The following is a 21,338-nucleotide window of genomic DNA, read 5'->3' on the forward strand; positions in this document are numbered from 1 at the left end:
GACTCTGAAAATAGACAACAAATAGTTTGCTAAAACTTGCTTTTAAAGCACTATTTATTTGGGGGGATTTGTTTTAATAGCATTTAATCTACTGGGATACTGCAGGAAGTCTGGAAAGATGTTTTTTCAAGATCTAGCTTGCAGCCTGTTCCCGTTGCTCTCATACTTCTGGGAAAATGGGTTCAGTGAGGGGCTTTGGGAGCGGCTGCAAGCTGTGAGAATAGAGTGACTCGTCTTAGGAGAACAGGATAAACATGTAAGGCAGAGTCAGTGTGCTGGCATGGGAACTCAAGAGTTGTACGTTAAGGTGGAAGAATTTGCCAGCAGGGCTCCAGCTACCTCTTGTTTCTCTTCTCCCTTGGGTGTTCATCGTGGAGCAAGTGAGCTGCTCCTTACGTGAGCTGGAACGCACAAGCAGAGGATGGGAACTAGAGACAGACATGGACTTCAACTGTCTATACTCTGAGAAACAAAGGTTTAAATGTATGACTATTAAGTCATTTAAAGATGCAGGGAAGCCAAAATACGAGTCCAGGGCCAACAGCATTGCTGTTGTCTTCTGCGGTAGTTGGACATGTGCAGACCAAGGACTGCAGGGCTGAGATGTCCATGTACAAGCTGAACCTTGTTTCTTATACTTATAACTGATGATCCAGTATTTTTGTGTGTTATACAAACTGGTTTCTCTTCTGCTTTATTCTATAACTTCAGTATTTATTGGCTTTCTTTCAAAGGTAGCATACACTGCATTGTGAGCTTTTTCCTTTGAGACAGCAAAATTGTGTTCAAGTTAGATGCATTCATTCTGTTCTGTGAGTAAGCATTCAAGCAAAGTTCTGGAAATCCTCTTAAACTAATTACGTTGTATAATCCTTTAATGCTTCTCCACAGAATTCCCTGACACAAACTTCCTTTTTAACTCATAGGCCACTTTTAAATTTCTGCTCCTGCAGGTAGTCCCCATTACAAAAAAAAGCTTCTGCAAATGCTACAAGACAGTGTCTTCAGAGCTTTTTGCTAAATGAGGCATATATGGGGTTATAGGGTTATTATATCTCTCTCCCCTTTGGACAGATATAAAGGGAGGTGGTAGAAACCAAACTGCTTCATAAAAATAGAGCTCCCTGGGTGCACGATGGCAGAGTTACAGTAGTGGAATTGTTACAAGAGCAGATAACACTGAGTCGGTGTAAAGTTTAATCTTGCTGCATTCATTCTTCCAGAGCAGCTAATAGTGATGGTGGAGGATGGAGTATTAGAATGGAGGGAAGGATTGTGCAGTGTTTTCCCAGTCTGTAATATCCCCTACAAACAAAATTTAGAAAATAATAAACAATTTCCTCATTTTTGTAGGATCTCCCTTCTTAAAGACCTCTTTATTGGTTAATAGTATCCTATATTGTACTCTCAATCTGTGCTGGCATTTTGTTGTATCTGAACTATTTGGCTACTGTGCATTCACTTTAAATCTTGAATGTAAGTTCAGATAGCCTCCATGGTGGCGGCAAATATTGCAGCTCTTTATTGCATCTCTTAATTTCTTCTTACTAATTTTTCCTCATTTTTATACTTTATTAGTATTATCTGCTACTAGAATGGCCTTTTCTGTAGCCATTGTGCCTGCTTGTGCCAAGATGATGAGTATAAGAGAATCAGTACTGGAGTGATTCTTGAAACAGATCCTGTATCTTTGTCGAGTCCAAGAGAGGAGTTGCTGCTGCATAGTGGCTTATATCTTCTAATATAGCTGTCCCTGTTCTTATGCATTATGCCAGCTCAGGAAGGAGTATTTAGGTTACACAGTAACACGTTGCACAGTGGTTTTATCTTGATGGGGGTGTGTATTTGGTGGTTTTCTTTTTAATATAAACTTTTACAGCTATTAGTCATAGTTACTTCTTCTCAAAAGATGAAAGATTACTGAAGCTGATGTCCTGGAAAGTTGTAAGAAGCCCAGGAGCGGCATCCCTAGCACATACTTAATAGCATTGTGGTGGTTTTTTCTTTAATTAAATTTAATAAAAAAATTAATTTTTTTATCTGTGTATATTCACTTGGAAAATACATTTTTTAATAGCTTGTCAACTTGACACCTGTTTTTAAATTGTGAATTCCTTACAGTTTCCCCCACTGGTAGCAGCCTTGATATTGATACAGCAGTCACTGCGTTCTTGCTGAGAGTAACTTTGGAAAATGCAAGCGAGATGATGACTGAAGTATATGACACAGTCTCGGCTGAAGATGCTGTTGTGCTAAGTTTGTTGAAAGAAAACCTTTTTAACGTCTTCCTATGTGTCTATGTGCTAAATTTCAGTAACTCTTAAGGTAGTGAACTAAAAATTACCGATACCTAATTCAGGGTCTGTATATTCCTTTTTTGTACAAAAGTCTTTAAATGTTTCTTTCTTTCCCCCCCGCACTTGAAGAAATGAATATTTAGAAAGCGATTTGCCAAATAAAGAAGATGGGAGCGAATAGCAGCAGCATCAGTGAGCTTCCAGAAAATGAGTACCTGAAAAAATTGTCAGGAGCAGAGCCCATCTCCGAGAATGACCCGTTCTGGAACCAGCTGCTGTCTTTTAGCTTTACCACTCCAACAAATAGGTAAGAGGGTGCTTGCTGGAGAATGAAACGTTGATAATGTATTTATAGAAGTGACATTTCTGAAAGCAAATGAGAGGTTATGTTGATTATTCCAGTTCTAATTATTCGTGTTTTGGTTAGCAGAGGAGTAAATGCCTATGTAAAATGGATTGTTGTTTCCAATTTTGAAAGCTCTTTCTGCTGCCTCTTCCATTTCTGTGGGTTCCTTTCTTCTTCTTCATATCTATAACTGCCATTCATTCTCGTGGTAGCTAGGAAAGGTCAGTAATAGGGTCTGCAGTGTTGGCAGGGGAGCTCTTCTTTTTCTTCTTTTTGTTTGGATTTTTTGGTTGTTGTTTTGGGGTGCCTTTTTTTCTTTTCTTTGGGAAAGACTCTGGTGTCTCTGGAGTTGCTGAAGACTTCAATGCATAGTGTTTCAGCTTACAGTGAATTGTACATCTGTGACTTTGTTGTGAATTAGCTGTTGAGTTTCTTAGTCTTTATGGCTCCCCCCCCCCCTTTGACATTTTAAAAAGAAGCTTGGCACTGTCTCTTGGAACTCTAGCAAGTGGTGTTAATGTAAACAGAATTATTATTTTTAAGAGGATCCATAGCACATCTCCAGAAATACAGAACGTAAGTCCTTGTGCCTTTTGTTAACCCACATCCATTGCTAAATTCATTGGCCTGTGTCTTGATTGTCAGCCTTACAAGAACAATCTGGTATGACTTAATACTTCTAACTATTACTTAAACTGTTTTTGCATTTTACAGTGTGACCTAATACTTTTCTGTCAGGTGTTTTATTATTAGCAGTATTTCCTTGCAAAGGACCTAGCTGTTTCATAAAGGGTCGTAACAGTCTACATCTGAACACTTGTGTAACAGGTTTAAATGGGCCACAATGTGTACTGCTAAAATTAGGAACACTTTTAATCTTTAATAAATTGGAAATGTGTTTGAGAGCGGTTCTGGCCAATTTTATTGTCAACTTTCGATGGTGGTTTTGTTTTGTTTTTGTTAAAGTACAGCTCCTGTCAAAATGAATGGTAGTCAGAGGTTTTCTTTTTGTTCTGTTGGTTTGTTTTGGGTTTTGTTTTTTTTTTTAGAAGGTGAAAAACTAGTGCAGATTTATGACTACTCTGAGCTCTCAAACTTTGAATATAAATTGGTGATTGAGTGAAGAATGGAATACAACTTCTAGTGCGACATAGTTCACATGTTACAAGACTTACCTCTGTGCTGTGTTTTGTGCAGGAAGAACCACATTTATTTTTGTTGCATTTAAGAGCAGGTCAGGTAGATAATCTGTGTCCTACTGCTGTGTGCCTGTGAATAAGTGAAAGTTCAGGCAATTGGGAGGGAAAATGGGTAAGGTAAACAACTGGGAGGTACTTGCTAGGTGTTATTTTTGTCAAGAGTGAGGAGGAAGAAGGATTTTGGCTTCCGCATGGAGAGAATAGCCAGAGGCTGGCAAGGGGATACAGTGTTGGGAAGGGTTGTAGAGTTTGTGAAGGGTGGTACATAATTGGTAGTGGGTGAGGGAGCAATTGCTTTTTCTAAGATCCCTGAAGACACAGGAGTTATTTATAGACCACCTATGACTAACAAGGTGGGCAATATTCTAAGAGGTCCATTAATACTGCATTATTTGGCTTTGTTTAGGCGGAAATAGTTATATATAAAAACCCAGCAATTTTTTTCAGTTGTTCCACTGCTCCTCCCTCCCCCACCAAAGTAAAGGAAGTTCTTGTCACTTTCTTTGCATCTGTTTTGTCCCCATTACATGGAGTCAGATCAAGTGCAGAGTAAGTTTGCTTAAAAAAACACAAACAAAACCCCCCAAAACAAATAAAACAAAAAACCAAATAAGAAACATAATAAAAAAACAAGCAAACAAAAAAACCTGATCCAAAAGCAGGTTGAAAGTTTAAATAACTGAACACCAGATGGTGCTCTTGCCTGGTAGCTAGAAGAGAAATATTTTTCGAGGCATCTTTTGTGCAGCTTAGTAATTGGAAGGAAACAGAAATTTCCCGTTAAATTGCATCTACCTGAGAGAACCATTTGACGAATGATGTCAGATGATGTTGGCTGCACAGCACCCTCAGCCATTGTCTAAATCAGATAACCTTGCCTGCAGGAACAAAACAACAGAGGTCAGTGTTCATTTCTGAGATTGAAAGCTTGTGAAATACCAAGTTAACTCTCGTTTTAATGAGGCTTGAGTGTAGGTCATATTTTTGACAGGAGCAAGATACTGGTTTGTGTCTGTTACGGAAAGGAGCCGGTTTTCACCTGTCAAACAGGACAGAATTTTAAAGTTTTCTTCTCTTTTTAAATTATACTTTTTCCAATTGTTTGTTGCAAAATTAGTGACTGTTTGCAGGTGTTATTTGGAGCCATATAAATGTTTTTGTAGAGGTAATTGGAGATACTCTAGAGTAAAAGATCTATACAATACAGGCTGGGTGGAGGGTGGATTTGAGAGCAGCCCTGGGGAGAAAGGCTTTGGGGTGCTGGTAGATGAGAAGCTCAACATGACCCAACAGTGTGCAATTGCAGCACAGAAAGCCAACCGTATCCTGGGCTGCATCAAAAGCAGCACGGCCAGCATGTCGAGGGAGGGGGCTCTGCCCCTCTACTCGGCTTTAGTGAGACCCCCCTGCAGTGCTGCATCCAGCTCTGGGGTACTCAGCACAGGGAGGACATGGACCTGCTGGAGCGGGGCCAGTGGAGGCCACAGAGATGACCCTGGAGCACTTTTGCTGAGGGCAGGCTGGGAGAGTTGGGGTTGTTTAGCCTGGAGAAGAGAAGGCTCCAGGGAGATCTTATAGCACCTTCCAGTGCCTAAAGGGGCGGACAGGGAAGCTGGAGAGGGGCTTTGTACCAGGGCCTGTAGTGATAGGACAAGGGGGAAAGGCTTTGAGCTGGAAGAGGGGAGATTTAGATTAGATATTAGGAAGAAATACTATACTGGGAGGGTGAAGAGACACTGGCACGGGTTACACAGAGAAGCTGTGGGTGCCCCATCCCTGGCAGTGCTCAAGGGCAGGTTGGACAGGGATTGGAGCAACCTGGTCTAGTGTAAGATGTCCCTGCCCATGGCAGGGGGTTCAAACTGGACAACCTTTAAGGTCCCTTCCAACACAAACTGTTCTATGATTCTGTTCTATTCTATCCTATTTCCTCAAATTTTTGCAAGGATGGGACTGATATGATTCCCAGGAAGAAGAAGATCACATTGTCTGGATGCTGCTTTGGACACACTTCTACATATGGCAGTACTACAGGGAAAGAGGAGGAGAAAAACCTGGAAATAGAAGGTGGTACAAAAATATATGGTAGTAGGAAAAGCAAGCAGCAATAAAAAAACCAATCAAAAATCAGCAACGTGTGGGAGGTGGTGGGGCTGGGGAGGATAGCCTCCTTTCAGAGAAAGTCACCTTATTGTCAGGAAACCTTGCCCATAGCAAGGAATTGATATCTGTAAGGAAGACAAAGGGTACCTATGCTACCTTTAAGGGCAGTCTGAATCAGCATGTATAGGTAAAGTTTGCAGGGTTTTAACACGTTTCTGTTAGTGTTTCTCTCTAGTGAGGAGTGTGTGAATAGTTCTTTGCTTTACAGAAGTCCAGTTAGTCCAGGTACAGCTGATCACACCTACTAAAGGGAAATCTTTTGGACTGCCAGATTGAGTTGGATCTTCTGAGGAACAGTAGTCTTCTAATCCCCCAAACTGAAAGCCCAGGGCCTTGGCTTGAGAGTGTGAATTCCTGGCTTTCTAATATGAGAAAGATGAAGGTGTGATCTGATCTTTTAATGGCCCTGCTTTCTTTGCTTTGTTGTCCGTCTTCATTTTCTTGTGCTTTGCTTTCCTCAGCACTTTGCACTCTTTTGTTTGTCATTCTTTTGCTTTTCTCCCTTCTCCCTTTCAGTCTGGTTGATCTCTTCCGCTGTTCATCCATTTCTCATCTTCCTGGTTCTCTTTTGCTTTCTGCCCCCAGCCCTAGACCTGATAAGTATGTTAATTTCTCTTTGTGGTTCTGCACATTGTTCGTTTACTCTGACATGTCTTCTTCACTGGGTTTATTTTTTCGGTCCAGTTAACTTTTTCATCAGTTTCTGTGAAGAACACAAGGTAGTTTGCGTGGGGGAATAAAGTTTGCCAAATACCAGTGCTACAGTGCACAGTTGCTGTGTGTCTGTCAGCAATACTGATGCGAGATACCCTTGCCCTTTCACTATCCCTTCCAGTGTTTATTTGGGTCTGCTGTGGGTTTGATCAGGACCTAATCTGTTTGAAAAACACCACAGCAAAAAGAAGTGTTTATTTTTTCAGCCAAGTTAATTCCCTAGAGCGATTCTTAGGGTGGCACCACAAAACAATACTGGTGCAATGAGGCATTGATTTTTGGGGCACAGCCGACTGTTGGGCTGAAGGGTGGGATTGCTTAAACCTGCTGTGCCATCCAAAAATGAATGTGAAAGCATGTGGTCAAAGCAGAGCTGCCTGCTGGGAGTGTAATATTCTGCTTTTCTGGGCTGTTTTTTCTTCCTCACATAACGTTGATTTTCTTAAGCAGGTATTAAGAGTGAATATTCCAAGTGGGAGTAATTCTAGTCTGTGCATTCACAAACCCTGATTATGAATCAGCTGTCAGTAATCAGAAATGAGCTGACGGTGAATCGCTGCTCATAGCATGAGTGGATAGTAACAGCCAGAGCCTGTCTCGGGTATTTGGCAGGTAAAGCTTTACACAGTTTAAGAGCAGTAGAAGATAAGCAGTATATGCATAAGCGATAGTAAAAGGAAAAGCTACCAGCAGTTTAGTTTTAGGTTGTGTCAAACTTTTCACGGTAGAAGGTGTATTGTGACATCCTCTTCCGTAAAGCAGGTCATGGATGCTAAGCAGGTGAAATCCCCTTAGGCTTCTGAGAAATTTCTGGTTTAGCCATTAGGAAGTACTTGATGATCTAAATTCACAATCCTGCATGTTCATTTTTTTTTTTTCTTCATGGGTCCTTATTCGTTGTGCAGAATAGACTCATGGAAGCTGCATTAAAATCGTATGAAATGTTTTAAATCTGCCACTTCCTACATTTCAAGTGGCTGATTTATCAATCTGAATAATGTTTGGATATTGGAAAAATCAAATACAGCTGTTCTGGATGACATTTTTAGTTATTGTTACAAGCAAGAGCTGTGAGGTTTACACTGGAGTCTTAGCTCTTGGTTTAGGCAGACCTTTGTGTTTGGTGCTCCTGTGAGCTGCTACCAAGAATGCAACCTTCTCCTAACCAGTGGTATTAGTTACAATTCTTTCCTGATGGAAAACTTAAACCAGAATTAACTAACACAGAACTTGCTGAAAATCATGTGCTTAATATTTACTGTTCCGCTTTGTTCCTTCCCCAGAGTTTTTAATGAGTCGCTTGTTCAAGAATAGTGTTCATGAGCCCTTAATGGAAAGATATAAAAATGAGCAACTTTTATTTTGCCTTAATGTGGTACATTTTTAAATTGGTACAATAAATTATATGCAGCTTTTTATTCTTTGACGTCTTTCCTCCAGCTAGTCCACTAAAGTCAGCATTCCCACAGTATGAATTTACTGAATGGGCTGATTCTTCTGTTTTTTTATTCAATGGCAAAGAGAAAAGCTTTACTTAGAGGAAAAACCTGTCAGGAAAGCTGCTCCCTTGTGGTTTTCCCCCCCCTCTCTTTTAGAGGTGGTTTGTTGGACCTTATTCTTATCATTATAAGGGTAGGTGTTGTGGTATGAGCATGTTTATAATTAGTTTGTATGCAGAATACTTCCTTTTGGCATAATGAGGTATTTTAGCAGTAGTCACTGCCACTTCGAAACCTCTTATATTGTGATGCCTTTAAAATCAGGTAAAACCACGTTCTTCAAAGGTGACTGCTCTCAGGAAGCAACATTTGCTGTCTTTTATTAATTACGGTTTTGCTGAAGTCTTTGGGACTGATTGTTAGTAAATTTAAAGTAAGGCAACTGAATTCAACCACTCTAACTCCACTGATATTTTTTCTTTTTTTTTTTTTTTTTCTTCCTCTTTTTGGAAGTAATGCTTTTTTACAATATATGCCAGAATAGCTGACAGCGTAATCCAGTTTTCTAGTAGTATGAAGCCAGAAATAAAAATCTGCAGTCAATGAAAACTGTGCAATTTTTTTGAGCAATAGACTGCTTAATTTACCAATCTTCTCTACCTGTACTGAAAGATGCTTTCTTACAGAAAACTTAACTCACTGATGAAGTAACTCCTTGTACTGTAATCAGTAAATACAAATACAAGTGATTAAATACCAACAAAATAAAAAGCTTGATGTAAGATCAGTTATGAAATGGTAGAAGAGCAATTTCAACAAGGCAAAACAGAATTTGTATTGTCTAAATACTGATCCGGTATTATGTTTTACTTGGTCAATCATCATTGCTTATACATATGATAGGGAACTCATAATTTTCACTCTTCCTTGTGAAATATAAAGAGGCAATTTTGGTTTGTGTTAGTGTTCCTGTATGTTTGAATGGGGGTGTGTGCATCCAATTCCCAAATGGCATTTATATGATAGTACAGATTTGAGGGATTTAACTTTTGTATCAGGAAAGAGGTGACCTCTAGTATTCTATCTAGTATATCTATCTAGTAGTATATCAAGGCAGTATTTGAGCTTGCAAGTTTGAACTTAATTTTGGTATCTTCTCTCCCCTTCCTAGTACAGAGTTCTTATTATGTGATGTAGGCATAGTAGACCTCTCTCCTGTGGAACGGGCTACCCTTGATTACTCTTTACTTCTACCCCTGATGTGTGATACCTGGCAGCACATAGATGCTTCCTGTGTATAGATGGGTTTGTATTTGTATGCAAAACATTCTTGCCGCTTGCCATGTTGAGATGTTACAAGGCAGTAATTACTGCCACTGTAAAACCTCGTGTCCTGATACCTGTAACATAAAACAAGATAAAACCATTTTGTTTAAAGAAGTCTGTGTTGTCAGGAAGCAGATTTCACTATTATTATTAATTTTGATTTTGCTGAAGTCTGTGGGCCTCCTGTCTACATTTTTTAAAAAAAGCAAATAATTTCTTGCTTTTATAAAGGAATTTGGAAATGCTGGCCACCAGATCACAGGATGAGGCAGGAATTCCTGTGGAGCCTGTAATTTTTTCATAAAGTATGTGGGAAGCAATCCCTCACCTCACACATTTGCTTGGATCTAAATGAGCGTCAGGTCTGTGTGGTTAAGTATATTTTCCTTTGAATCCTTAATGTTTACCCCCTGTGCTCACAACTTGTTTGAGTCTCCACACCAGGTGATACCTTTTGCTTGGAAAATTGTGGAACAGGTAAATACGATTGTGATATGTACCACTTTCCCAAAACCAGATGGTTTAGTTCGGGTAGTACTAGTTGAAATAATATGATTACATGTACAAACTCACCCAGGTCACTGTGATCGTGAATTTAAAAGATCCATGGCCTGAAGCTGGTGTTTGTTGCTATGTGCACATGAACATCTTCCAAAGTGGTGTCTCCTCCACACCAGGCTTTACTAGATGTTACTGGGTTTCTCCTAGTGGTGCTCAGCAGTGCTATCAAGCAGCCAGAAGGTTTTACTTACATTTCTGCTTGTTTATTGCTAGAAATTGATACTTCTTTCTAGTTGAGAATATATTAACAATTCTCAGACCAGGGGATATTTTACTCCTATATCCCTAATGAATCTCTCATCTATTTTTATGTACTCTAGAAAATAATGTCTTTCAGAAGCTTCTTTTCAGTTCTGAAAAGGTGTGATTTTTGTTTTCCCAGGTATTGGTAGATAAAATTGCAGAGTGGAAAATGTGTGGGATTTTTTCCTTTTCTTTTCTGAAAGGTTGTTTTCTCCTTGATCCTCCCATAGGTACTTGGTTACAATTAAATGTAGTACGTTGAAGGGGATCAATTTAAATGCATTTTAGACTTTCTTCTGTCTCAAGTAGCAAGCTCTTGAAATACATATCTATACAATGTGCATGTCTACACACATATATTTGGCAGCAAGGCAACCCATGTTCCTCAGGTGAGGGTTTTCAGGGAATGGGAGCTATTATTTGTGATCAGTACAGTCTTGTTAGTGCTGAAAAATAGTTTGAATACTATAAATACTGCTCTTTGGATCAATGGAAGGATGGATGTTTTAGTGTTAGGTTTCCATTTTTATGTACATTCATTAACCAAATATCATCTCCACAGGGACTGTAGAGCAAAGTCAGTACCACAGCTGGTTGTAGCGTTTCTTTTGTGCCACCCTTTGAATCTTGGCTCAGGCATTTTTTGCTTAAGTGTTAATGTCTTTTGTCTTCAGAGGACAAAAGAAACACAGTTTTTTCCATGTCTCTCACTTCTCCTTCCTCCCAAGTGAAGAAAAGAAAGCCTCTGCTAAGCTTTGCCCCAGATACCTCGTAATGGGTGGCTATTTTTTGTACTGCCCACTATTTCTCCATGAATCCATCCTTGGGGATGTAGCAGTAGTATTACTTCTGTTATGTGTAAGAACACCATTTCACTGGTGTGTGTGTATTGGGGTGGTATTATGCTGTAGTTCCTCCTCGCTAGGTGTTAATGTTGCATGGAGTGAAATTTTGCAGGTGGTGTTGCCTAGTCTTGAGTATGGCAAAATCTGGTTTTGTGTTTTGATGTATGAATAAGAGGGAGTGGGCTGTGGTTAATTTTTAAGCTTCAAACTTTGTTTTGGTAGGAAAAAGAATGAGTCAAGTGTTAAAAGCTTTACTGAAGATCTGAAGGTCTGGCTTGGTTTGCCACTATTTCTGATTCTGAGAACATGCAGAAATGAGGCAACTGTGGAACTTTTTTGAAGACTTTGTGTGGGTTTTAGTAACTCAAAGGGAATATACCTCTCATCCTCCCCCCAAGAATGTTGTACTTGTCTTAACTGCTTAGACATTAGGGGGAAAATTAACTAGAATTGAAAGCTGAATGTCTGCATTTATGGTTTTAATCCTGGAGCAATTACAGTAATCACATAGTCTGTATTACAGAAGTCCCAGCATCTTTGGATAGTGGGAGGTGGGTTCCGTTGTGTTGGATTACTCAGTACCTAAGAAGTCTCTGCTGAGTTGGTGTTCCAATATAATGTTCACCCTGCCTGTCAGCTCTGAGGAAGGAATACATCCTGATGACAAGCAGCCAGCTGGACAAATTTAGAAAGGGGGTTGGTTTTGTGTGTTTTTTTTTTTTTAAAGTGCAAAAAGTTCTTGTTTCATGTTGTTTCATATAGACTTAAACTCTGTTGTCTGTAGTTGCTGGCAGGGAGTTCTAGCTTAATACCATTTGTTTTTAATTACTCTGTTTTTAGCACTGAAACAAGAGACCACCTTTGAGGGTAAGTCTACTGTTTTTCAAGTATATATGACAGTGTAAGTTTGTTCTTTCTGAGACTGAAGTTTCAAAACAATTTGAGAGGAACGAATGCTGATATTTGAATAAAAAAAAAAGCCAATCTGCATAATCTACATTTGTCATAGGATATTGAGCTGTAGCTGAAGAGCTGTCTCTGCTCTCAGCTCACTACACAGTAAATTAGTCTGATAGGCAGGAAAATTTGCAGGCATCTTAAACCTTAATTTGTTTGATGTCTCTATCTTGAAGCATTTCCTATTGAAAAATTTTAAAATAATTTTTTTGGCTCTTTTTTCTACCAATATCCTTAACCCCTCTTCTTGTCCCCAGGAGTTTGGGCACAGCTCACTCAACAGCTTCTAAGACCACAGCTCCACGCTAGATTTTGAGCAGCAGACCTGGTTTAGGGGCTTCCCACACAGCACCACAGTTAATTTCAGGTTGATGCAACAGTTCTTAGGACTGCTGTAAACTAGGTTAGCGTCTAAATTTAAAAATGGAAAGAAAGGGGACTGTTGCCCCCACTACAGTCTTTTAGAAGGTGGCTGGCAGAGCTGTAGGTCGTTGCTGAGATGGGGTTGAGCAGGTGGGACAGAGAGAGTGCATGTGGTACCATGCCCTTTTTTTCTTCAGTCTCTGATGTTTTTGTATAAATCAGGTTACTCATCAGAAAACTTAATGCGTAGGAAGCATCAGCAACTTTGACAATCCAATTATGGCACTATTAAGTTTTGCAGTATTTTTGAGAGGAGTGCTTGAACAGAAGCCATACCACTGACTTTTATAAGCTTAGTTACTGTTCAGGTTTCATTACATTGCTACTTTCCTATTTATTCTGAAGATGGTGATTTTCATACCTTTAATTACAAGGATGTAGCTGCATGAGCTCTGAAATTGTTCAGCCAGTATTACGTACTGTGTTACATTTGCAAGCATCAAACTGTTACTTTTTTTGGACTGGCTCTTAATCTAGGGAACTTCAGGACTGCCATTCCTGTAGTTCAGAATGTATATTAATTGAGTCTGTGTAGAGTCTGTACAATTTTCTCCCTTAACCTGAGCAGCTGTGCCTGTAGTGATAGGACAGGGGGGAAATGTTTTTTAAAGTAGTAGAGGGGAGATTCAGGCTAGATGGAAGGGAGAAATTTTTTACCATGAAGATGATGAAACAGTGGAACAAGTTGCCTTGTAGGTGTTAATACTGGGACACCTTCTTATTGTTTAATGTGATGTTGGACACCATGTCTGATTATTGTTTGTCGTGTCGTGTCTGTCCCGTGTTCCCCCCCCTTCCGCCCTCCCCCCAGTCTGTTAAGGGAAAATAGACTTCCCATGTATTCTTCTGTTTTGTTTTCAGGAATCAGTTACTCTGCACTGGTAGAAGTATATAAATGTCTTTTTATGTGTTTGATACAGCCGGTATTTCCTTTCAGTGATTGTTGGCAAGTTCTGCTTTAGTGCTTTATTGTTCTTTTCAGCTGATGGCTTTCATTGAGGCATACCAACTGTCAATTAATGAAGTTATGAAAAATTTGGTGTATCTGATGTGATTGTTGCATAGTATAATAACATCAGTTAAAGGAAAGTGGTGTTTAGCTTGAGGTTAAATGACATGTTGAGGATGCTTTATGCTTTTTCAAAAGATGTTATTTCATGTGATCATTCTTGTAAAAGAATAGTTCTTTCTGTAGGCTACTGTGTATTTTTGGTGGCATCAAGCTAATTCAATGGCACCATTGAAGCCACAAAGATAGTAGTAGTAATATAAATGGTGTAGTGACATCATTTCACATTGACAAACAATTCACTTTTGAATGTTAGTTTCCTGTTTTATAGTCACTGTACTTCAAATGCATGTTGTACTGCCTGATGCTAGGATGACCACGCACTGGAATGGGTTGCCCAGAGAGGAGATGGAGATACTCAAAAGCCACTTGGATGTGGTCTTAGGCAACTGGCTCTGGGTGGGCCTGCTTGAGCAGGGAAATTGGACAAGATGACCTCCAAACGTCCCTTGTCACCTCAGCCACTCTGTGCTTCTGCGATATTTCTGTAAACCAGTTAATGGATTGGTAAAATTAAGTGCTTCATAGAAATATTTTACTACTGGTTTGTAATGCATTTTCACTTCAAGTGCAGGAACACAGTTGCTTGTATAACTCTTTTTATTTTCTTTTTCCCCTCCTCTAGTGCTGATTTAAAGCTCTTGGAAGAAGCCACAATCTCAATCTGCAAGTCTTTAGGTAAGAAATTGTGACATCTCTTTTTCTGCTTTATCAGAAAAATTAAGAAACAGCATTCAAGTGCACATCCATGTCTTTAGTGTGCTTTACTTGTGTGCATTCTACTAATAAGTTTAAAATAGTGTAAGGAGTGTGTTTATACATATCCCAAGCTTTTAGAAACTTCCATTATTAACGGTTATGTAGAAATGACTTGAAATGACTGAAAGGTTTAAAACAAGTAACTTCATCCCTACTAGATCTTTTTCCCTCTGCCCTCGAAGCTGATCAGTAAGGGGAGAGAATTAATCAGAGGATGAAGGGAAGGGGTAGTATAAATGTAGTCAGTGATGTTCAAGAAGGTAAAAGCTAGTTGTGAAAATCTGCCTGATTTTCTGACAGGAGACTATTGTGCTGTAGACAAGTCTTGGAAAGGAAGTGGTATGAGCTCCACATTTAGGATATTTTAAGTCTAGGATGAAAAGTATGTTTAGAGAACAGTTATGGGGTAGTAAAGCATGTACTGGAGAAACGTAAAAGAACCAGCAATAGCTCTACAGAAAAACAGACATACTGTGCTTTATGTAGAAATATTTAAGACATCAAAATTTAGTTTCTAGATATTGTTTGAATTAAGTAGTGGCAACTTACGCACGCTATATAATCATATGTTTGGATTTTTTTTCCTCATCTAGTTGAGAAGAATCCTCGAACAGGAAACCTTGGGTCATTGATTAAAGTCTTTCTTTCTAGAACCAAAGAGTTAAAAATTTCAGCAGAATGTCAGAAGTAAGTACCTGGAAAAAAGCTGTGTGTGCCATTTCACTTTTTAAATGTTCCTTTTTCTCCTAACTCTTGAGTTTTTTACTTTGCTGGTTAACATGCAGACTAAAACTTAAAATTCTCTTAAATTATTGTTTGAAACAGAACAAGTATCTAGTACTCTTCCAAACACAGAAGATGAAGTGTAATAAGTGTAAATAGATTGCTGGGGAAAATGACATGTTTGTGTTCATCCTGTGTGTTACATAAAGACATTTGTGTACAAATAGTGTAACTTCTGGTTACTACTGGTTTAGAGCAGTTTAAAAAGCACCTGACCTTTTCAGCTAAATCTTAATATATGAACCAGTATTTTATCTTGGAAATACTTAAAATTGGATTTGAACACAAACTTCTGTATAAAGACATTGCTTTCAAATCATATCATGCAGCTGCTGTTGGTTTTGCTTGCCCCTTTCAGCAGTAGAAAACTCCAAGAGGTTATGTGTGCAGCTGTCTATATTTTTTGCAGGAAGCTTTCTGGAATTGTTCCTCAACACCTGTAGACAGATGTCCAACTCTCATCAGATCTGGGGCTTCAAAAAGGAAGACTTCCCTTTTAATGCCCCTTGCTCCCAGGACTGCCCTCAACCTTTTTACTTGTATCTGGAGAAAGAAGTTATTCCTGCCTGGATAGCTCCTGCTTCTTTAATCCAAAAATACCTTATTGGGACTCAAGAAAATGTAATGAAGCTATATTCCCCTTGCATTCAGAAAGCATGGAAAATATTTGTGTGTTGCATTGAAAAATCTTGCTGTATTTTGCTCGTGAAGTCCATAAATGCCTATGGTCATCTGAAGGCTATTTAACTGGGAAGAGTGCTAAGGTTCAGAGAGCCAGAGTAGCTTTTATATCTGAACCTGTTGGAACTTTTCAAACATCTGGGTGGCTTGAGTCTCTAGTATCTAGAAACCTTTAGAAGCAGAGTGAGCCATCTGGCGAACCCTTCAGAGAGTGGTACTTCTGGCAACTGTGGTGTTTTTGACAATACTAACTAGGAGTAAGGTTGTATTCTCTTGCAGGAAGCAAAAAATACTACTTTTAAATACATTTCTGGTTGGTTTACTGTAATGTCAGCTGAAAACTCCCTGCTTGAGCACCTTGGCTTTTCCTTGCTTCATCTGTAGGAGCCCCTTTGTGTCTACTCTGGCATATATTTTTCTTGTGCATTTTGATGCACATTTGCAGGTTAAGCATTACTGATTGTTCTTTCTTTCTGCTTCTTTTCTAGTCATCTCTTTATTTGGCAGGCTCACAATGCACTGTTTATTATTTGCTGTTTGCTGAAGGTGTTCATCAGTCGCATGTCAGAAGAGGAGCTACAGCTTCATTTTACTTATGAAGAGAAAGCACCAGGCTCATACGGTAGGTATATGATAGTGCTAGTGAAACAAATGTCCCGCAAGAAACTAAAAAGTACTGATGTTTTTTGTAGATGTGGCACTTGGGAACATTGTATGGTGGTGGACTTGGTAGTGTTAGGTTAATGGTTGGACTCAATGATCTTAAGGGTGTTTTCCAACCTAAATAATTCTGTGATTGTGTGTTTTGTTTAGGCTAAAAATCCCAGACTTTGCTTTAAAACTAGAAGTACCAATGATGTTAGGTGCAACATGTTTACTGTTTGGGACAGTCTGTTGAGATTGAAAGTATGTAGTCAATAGTAAACCAGACTTATTTGAGGTCTGAAGTAATTTGGTGTAAACCATCTTCCTTTGTACCATACATATGAAAGAGGACACCTTCAAAATGCGATGAGAGCTTTTAATAACATATTGACTATCATCTTCTGCTAGAACTATATGTTTGTTAACTAGCTGTTCGTGTGTTACAGGTTCTTATAGCAAAATAAACCTCTTCTAGAGCAGGGTTTGTTTGGTGTGTTTTTTCTTTAAAGATCTGTGTTAAATTTAACATGGTCATTTATTTACAAACTTGTTTTGGCTTTTTTTTTAAACAATTGTTCAGAAGTGATGCTGTAGACCTACTTTAGCTTTAGTCACTTTTGTACAGTTTGAAAGGTGCTAATGGTCCTATTCAGAAGAGAATAAAACTGGGGTGAAGCTGGCCACATACTACTGCAGGAATGCTGCTGCTGCAATTATTTAGTGTTTCTTTTCACAAATGTTTCATAAACTAGCATCAGCTGGGGAGTGGAATTAATGCAATTTTTAGGAATTTAATGAGGGAGGATAACAGTACTATGTTTAGAAATGATCTGTTGAAAAGGTAACTGCTAAAATGTAATTAGTGGGCTGTAGATTGTACAAGAATACAAGTAGAGTCAAAGAATTTAGGCAGAATGCTCAGAAGTAAGTGCATCTCCAGGAAACGGAGCGTGTATTTCACAAGACAGAAAAGAAAAGGTGCTCAAGTAATCTAGCTGTTCTGTTTCTGCTATCCAGTCCTCCTCCTTTTTGAATGTGAATAATGTGAATGCATGGAAAATCTGTCTGCCACAAATCTTTATGTAGTGCCATATCAAGATGCTCTTACAGAACACATGATGCATAATGCTGGCACAGCTGTGAATCCCTTTGCTTTGTTGTAAAGATGCTGTTGAGTTTGTAATTGCATGTTGTTTATTGCATAAAACCAAAAATGGTCTGGCAGAAAGGACTGGTATCAGAATGCTGATATTGTGGGAGCGGACTGTGGAAGAACAGCCAAAAATGCGTGACTATGGGTTTCCCTCAACAGTCAGCCAGCAAGGACATGGGTTGAGAAAGTGCAGTAGCTGCTTGCTCATTGAATCACAGAGCGGTCAGAGTTGGAAGAGCCCTCTGGAAATCGTCTAACCCCCTGCTAGAGCAGGTTGCACAGAGTTGCATCCAGGTGGGTTTTGGATGTCTCCAGAGCAGGAGACCCCACAGCCTCTCTGGGCAGCCTGTTCCAGGGCTCTGCCACCCTCAAGGAAGTTTTCCCTCACATTCAGATGGACCTTTCTGTACTGCAGTTTGTGCCTGTTGCCCCTTGTCGTGTTGCTGGGCACCACTGGAAAGAGCCTGGCCCTGACTTGCCCTTAGGGTGTTTGTAGACATTGATAAGCTCCCCTCCGAGTCTTCTCCTCTCCAGGCTGAACAGCCCCAGCTTTCTCAGCCCTTCCTCATCAGGGGGATGCTCCAGTCCCCTCACCATCTTGGTAGCCTCTGCTGGGCCCTCTCCAGTAGTTCCCTGTCTCTCTGGAGCTGGGGAGCCCCACACTGGACACAGTACAATATGTAGTGAATAGCAACAACTGTTCTTCAGAATCTGTTTTAACTCCTTGGCACCAGCTGTTGCTCTGGGGAAATCAAACTTCTGGTGCCAAAAGGTAAGTGCTGCATGTTGAAATGGTTTAGTGTATTTAAGCTGTGGTGAGTGATCTCCAAGAATGAAGTCAGGTAGCCGATGCATTAGAAAATAAGACGTGCTTATAATAAGCTATCACTGCAGACCACCTGTGGGTTTATACTTGGGTTAAAAAAATTGCCCACCTCTTGCTTCAGTGGTACAGTGTAGCACAGCAGGACAGATGGAAAAGCTGAGATGTTTTGTTAGCTTGAACCCCTGTGATCTTTATCCCTTTAGCTGAGAGCTCCTCGCAGTGTGGTATGAAAAGTGATTCTTGTCACTGGGGTAGATGCATGTTTGTACCATGTCTAGTAGCACTTGATTGTAATTCACAGTGACATTTATTAGTGATAATTTTGTGCATATTGATGGCAAATGTACTTAGCAATTATCTTTGAGCAGATTGTTTGGTGGATGTTCTTGATTAGGAAGGTAATTGTGTGTGGTCTGCTGGTGAGAGCAGGGGATGGAGGCAGGAAAACGAGCTCCTCCTCTGCTTTCCCAGTCCAGCTGTGTCTTTAAGTCTGCTGCTGCTTTTGACTCAGGTTTCCAACTGGAGATGATTCTTGTGACCTTCTTCAAGGTATTGAGGTTCATAATTTGCTGTGTTTACATAGCAATTGTTTTTTGTTCCTAACAAATCTTCACCTAGTTGTTTGGTTTTTTTAATATAGAGCATGGTAATAAGGTAAATGCCTTCCTTATAGCTTTTATGCTTAGCTAGAGGAAAAGTGAAGCATCATTAATGGAGTGTAATAAACTGCTTTTGTGTTAGGGACTGTTAGAGTGAGTTGAAAAAAAAGAAATTTTTTTTGTTTGTGTTTTTATAGTTAAATGAAGTGTATCTTGAATTTTTATGTTTTATTCTTTGGAAAATGGAGCATGCCATGTTCTTCTGAAGTTTACACAGATTTATTAGTACTTTTACTAAAGTTTTACATACTTAACACTACCTTTGACCATGCTTTTTAAAAAAAAAAATTTCTTAGTGATCCTTGCTGTATTTTCATTTGCCAGAGCCTGGTGGTATTTTACTATTCTTCAGTTGCAAGTATGTTAAAACAAACCTTATAAAATATGTTATTATATTGGTTAATGTAAATAAACTGTCAATATAGACAAAAGCTTTAATACAGTATCTGAATTTTGAAGTACTGTTTGCTTCTTAATGGCTGCTGAGTAAGTTATTGGAAAGAAAGGTATAACCAACCAACACCACAGCCAACCTCTCTCTTCTATGATCTGTTCTTGTATGCCTTGACCAGTCTCACAGCCTTCTGAGAAAAGGTAACTATTCTTTTCAGAATCATGTTAAAACTCCTTTGGAAATGCTGTGCAGTGGTGTTTGTTTCCCTGTTATAGCTATGAGCATCACCTTTTTTTTTTTCTTCTAGTTGGAGAATATATCCTAGTACCATGTTCTCTGAGTTTAAATATAGCACCTGAGAACTCAGAGTGCATAACTGTAGTGTCAGCACGTCAGGCTGCTCATGCTGCGGTTGGTCAGCACATTGACACCTGCTGTATGATATTTGATATGTCAGGCAGAAGCGTATAGTGTATGATAGTAATGATGCATGGAAAAGATCCTGGTCACTGGCTACTCAGCAATATGTCTTGTATTTTGACAGGTTGCATACGATATAGCCACTATTGTTGAGATACCGTTTTTTGTAACTGTCTTATCTGGAAGAATTCCCCTCCCAGATTTTGCAATTCATATTATTTTAATTTTTTGTGAACATTCAATTTGTGCTCTTCTGTGCTAGGCTGTGTTTTAAGCTCAGAAGAAAGCTGTGTGGTTGTAACGCTGTATTTGGTGTATTATAGCAAATGAGAGGGTGTAGAGGTGGAAATTAATAACAGTACATTTACTGCAACCCTTAAACGAGTTTGAGTGTTCAGCTGTCATAAAAAGGAAATAAAAGATGCCAATTAGTTTATGTACTCATTATTAACACTCTTAAGTGAAAGCTGGTAGCTTTTGAGAGTCCTCAGAGCTGAAGATCAAACCACAAAACCCAATGAAGCTTTAAGTCTGCTGGTCATGTAATGAATTGAACAGATAGGGCTTTAGGTACTGTTTTGCAAGTAACACAAATTATTTCATTAGTGGTCCTATCCTACTGTAGGAGCAGTAGGGCAGAAAAATAAGTACCATCTGAGGTGAGGTTATACTTTGTTATGCCTGAGTATCTTACTGATATTAACCACAACCAGCTGCTACAGCAGCTCAGATTAGGTCTTGACAACATAATAGTTAGGTTCTTGAGAAGAAAGACGATTCTGCTATCCATGTTAGACCCTCTACCGTGGCCTAGGGTAGAGTTGGGCTGGTTTTACTAGAAATGGAGTCTCCTGGCATGTATACTTTCCTCTGGATAAGCCATTTTGCCTGTGTAGCGTCTCCTAATCCAGTGTCTGTAATGTGCATAGCTTTGAAAAATTGTAAATGCTATTTAAAAAAAATCATACACGAAAAAAACCTCCATCAAATTAAACAAACCCAAAACGAACGAACCCCACCAAAAAGCCAAAACCCTGCACAATGCAAGTATAATATAGCTGATGAAAAATGGTGTGTCAGCGTAACTGGCTGTTTTTAAAACTGTTTGCAGTTACTTCTGCACTGTAATAGAGTGTAGGAGATGCACCTATGAGTCCTCTCTCTGCAAGTCTGCTCGAATCTTATCTGGACAGATTCACCCTTTACTTATTTTCCCCAAGTCTTTATGCATGTCTTTGATCCAAATATGCGATCTATTAATGTGAATGAGTATTGTGTGTATTGTCTTTATCCTGCTATTGAAAAAGGCATTGTTTATGAAAACACATAGTGTTCCATGTTTATAGCTCTCTCTCACGTTACAGATTTGGCATGCATCCGCTTCATTGTCTTGGCAAGACAAGAATTAAACAAGAATGTGTGTGCCCCAATGGGGA

General features: G+C 39.3%; 1 protein-coding gene and 1 long non-coding RNA gene across 7 annotated transcripts in view; both read left to right on the forward strand.

Annotated features, from left to right (window-relative positions):
* Positions 1-21,338, forward strand: part of DYM (dymeclin) — a 219,545-nt gene that overhangs the window by 9,942 nt on the left and 188,265 nt on the right. For 5 of the 6 annotated variants that reach the window (XM_080371554.1, XM_080371551.1, XM_080371550.1 and 2 more), the window contains 4 exons: positions 2,427-2,604; positions 14,208-14,260; positions 14,935-15,028; positions 16,294-16,427. In XM_080371554.1, the coding sequence (XP_080227680.1) occupies positions 2,465-2,604; positions 14,208-14,260; positions 14,935-15,028; positions 16,294-16,427 (421 nt within the window). In that variant the 5' untranslated portion in view covers positions 2,427-2,464. The remainder of the gene's footprint in view (positions 1-2,426; positions 2,605-14,207; positions 14,261-14,934; positions 15,029-16,293; positions 16,428-21,338) is intronic. The other variant, XM_080371553.1, reaches the window with a different exon arrangement.
* On the forward strand, positions 16,434-19,064 carry LOC308056371. The gene is made up of 2 exons (XR_013924800.1): positions 16,434-17,024; positions 17,056-19,064. It is a non-coding gene; the product is annotated as an uncharacterized lncRNA (long non-coding RNA).

Source organism: Falco punctatus (assembly GCF_963210335.1).
Source record: "Falco punctatus genome assembly, chromosome: Z".
Lineage (NCBI taxonomy): Eukaryota > Metazoa > Chordata > Aves > Falconiformes > Falconidae > Falco > Falco punctatus.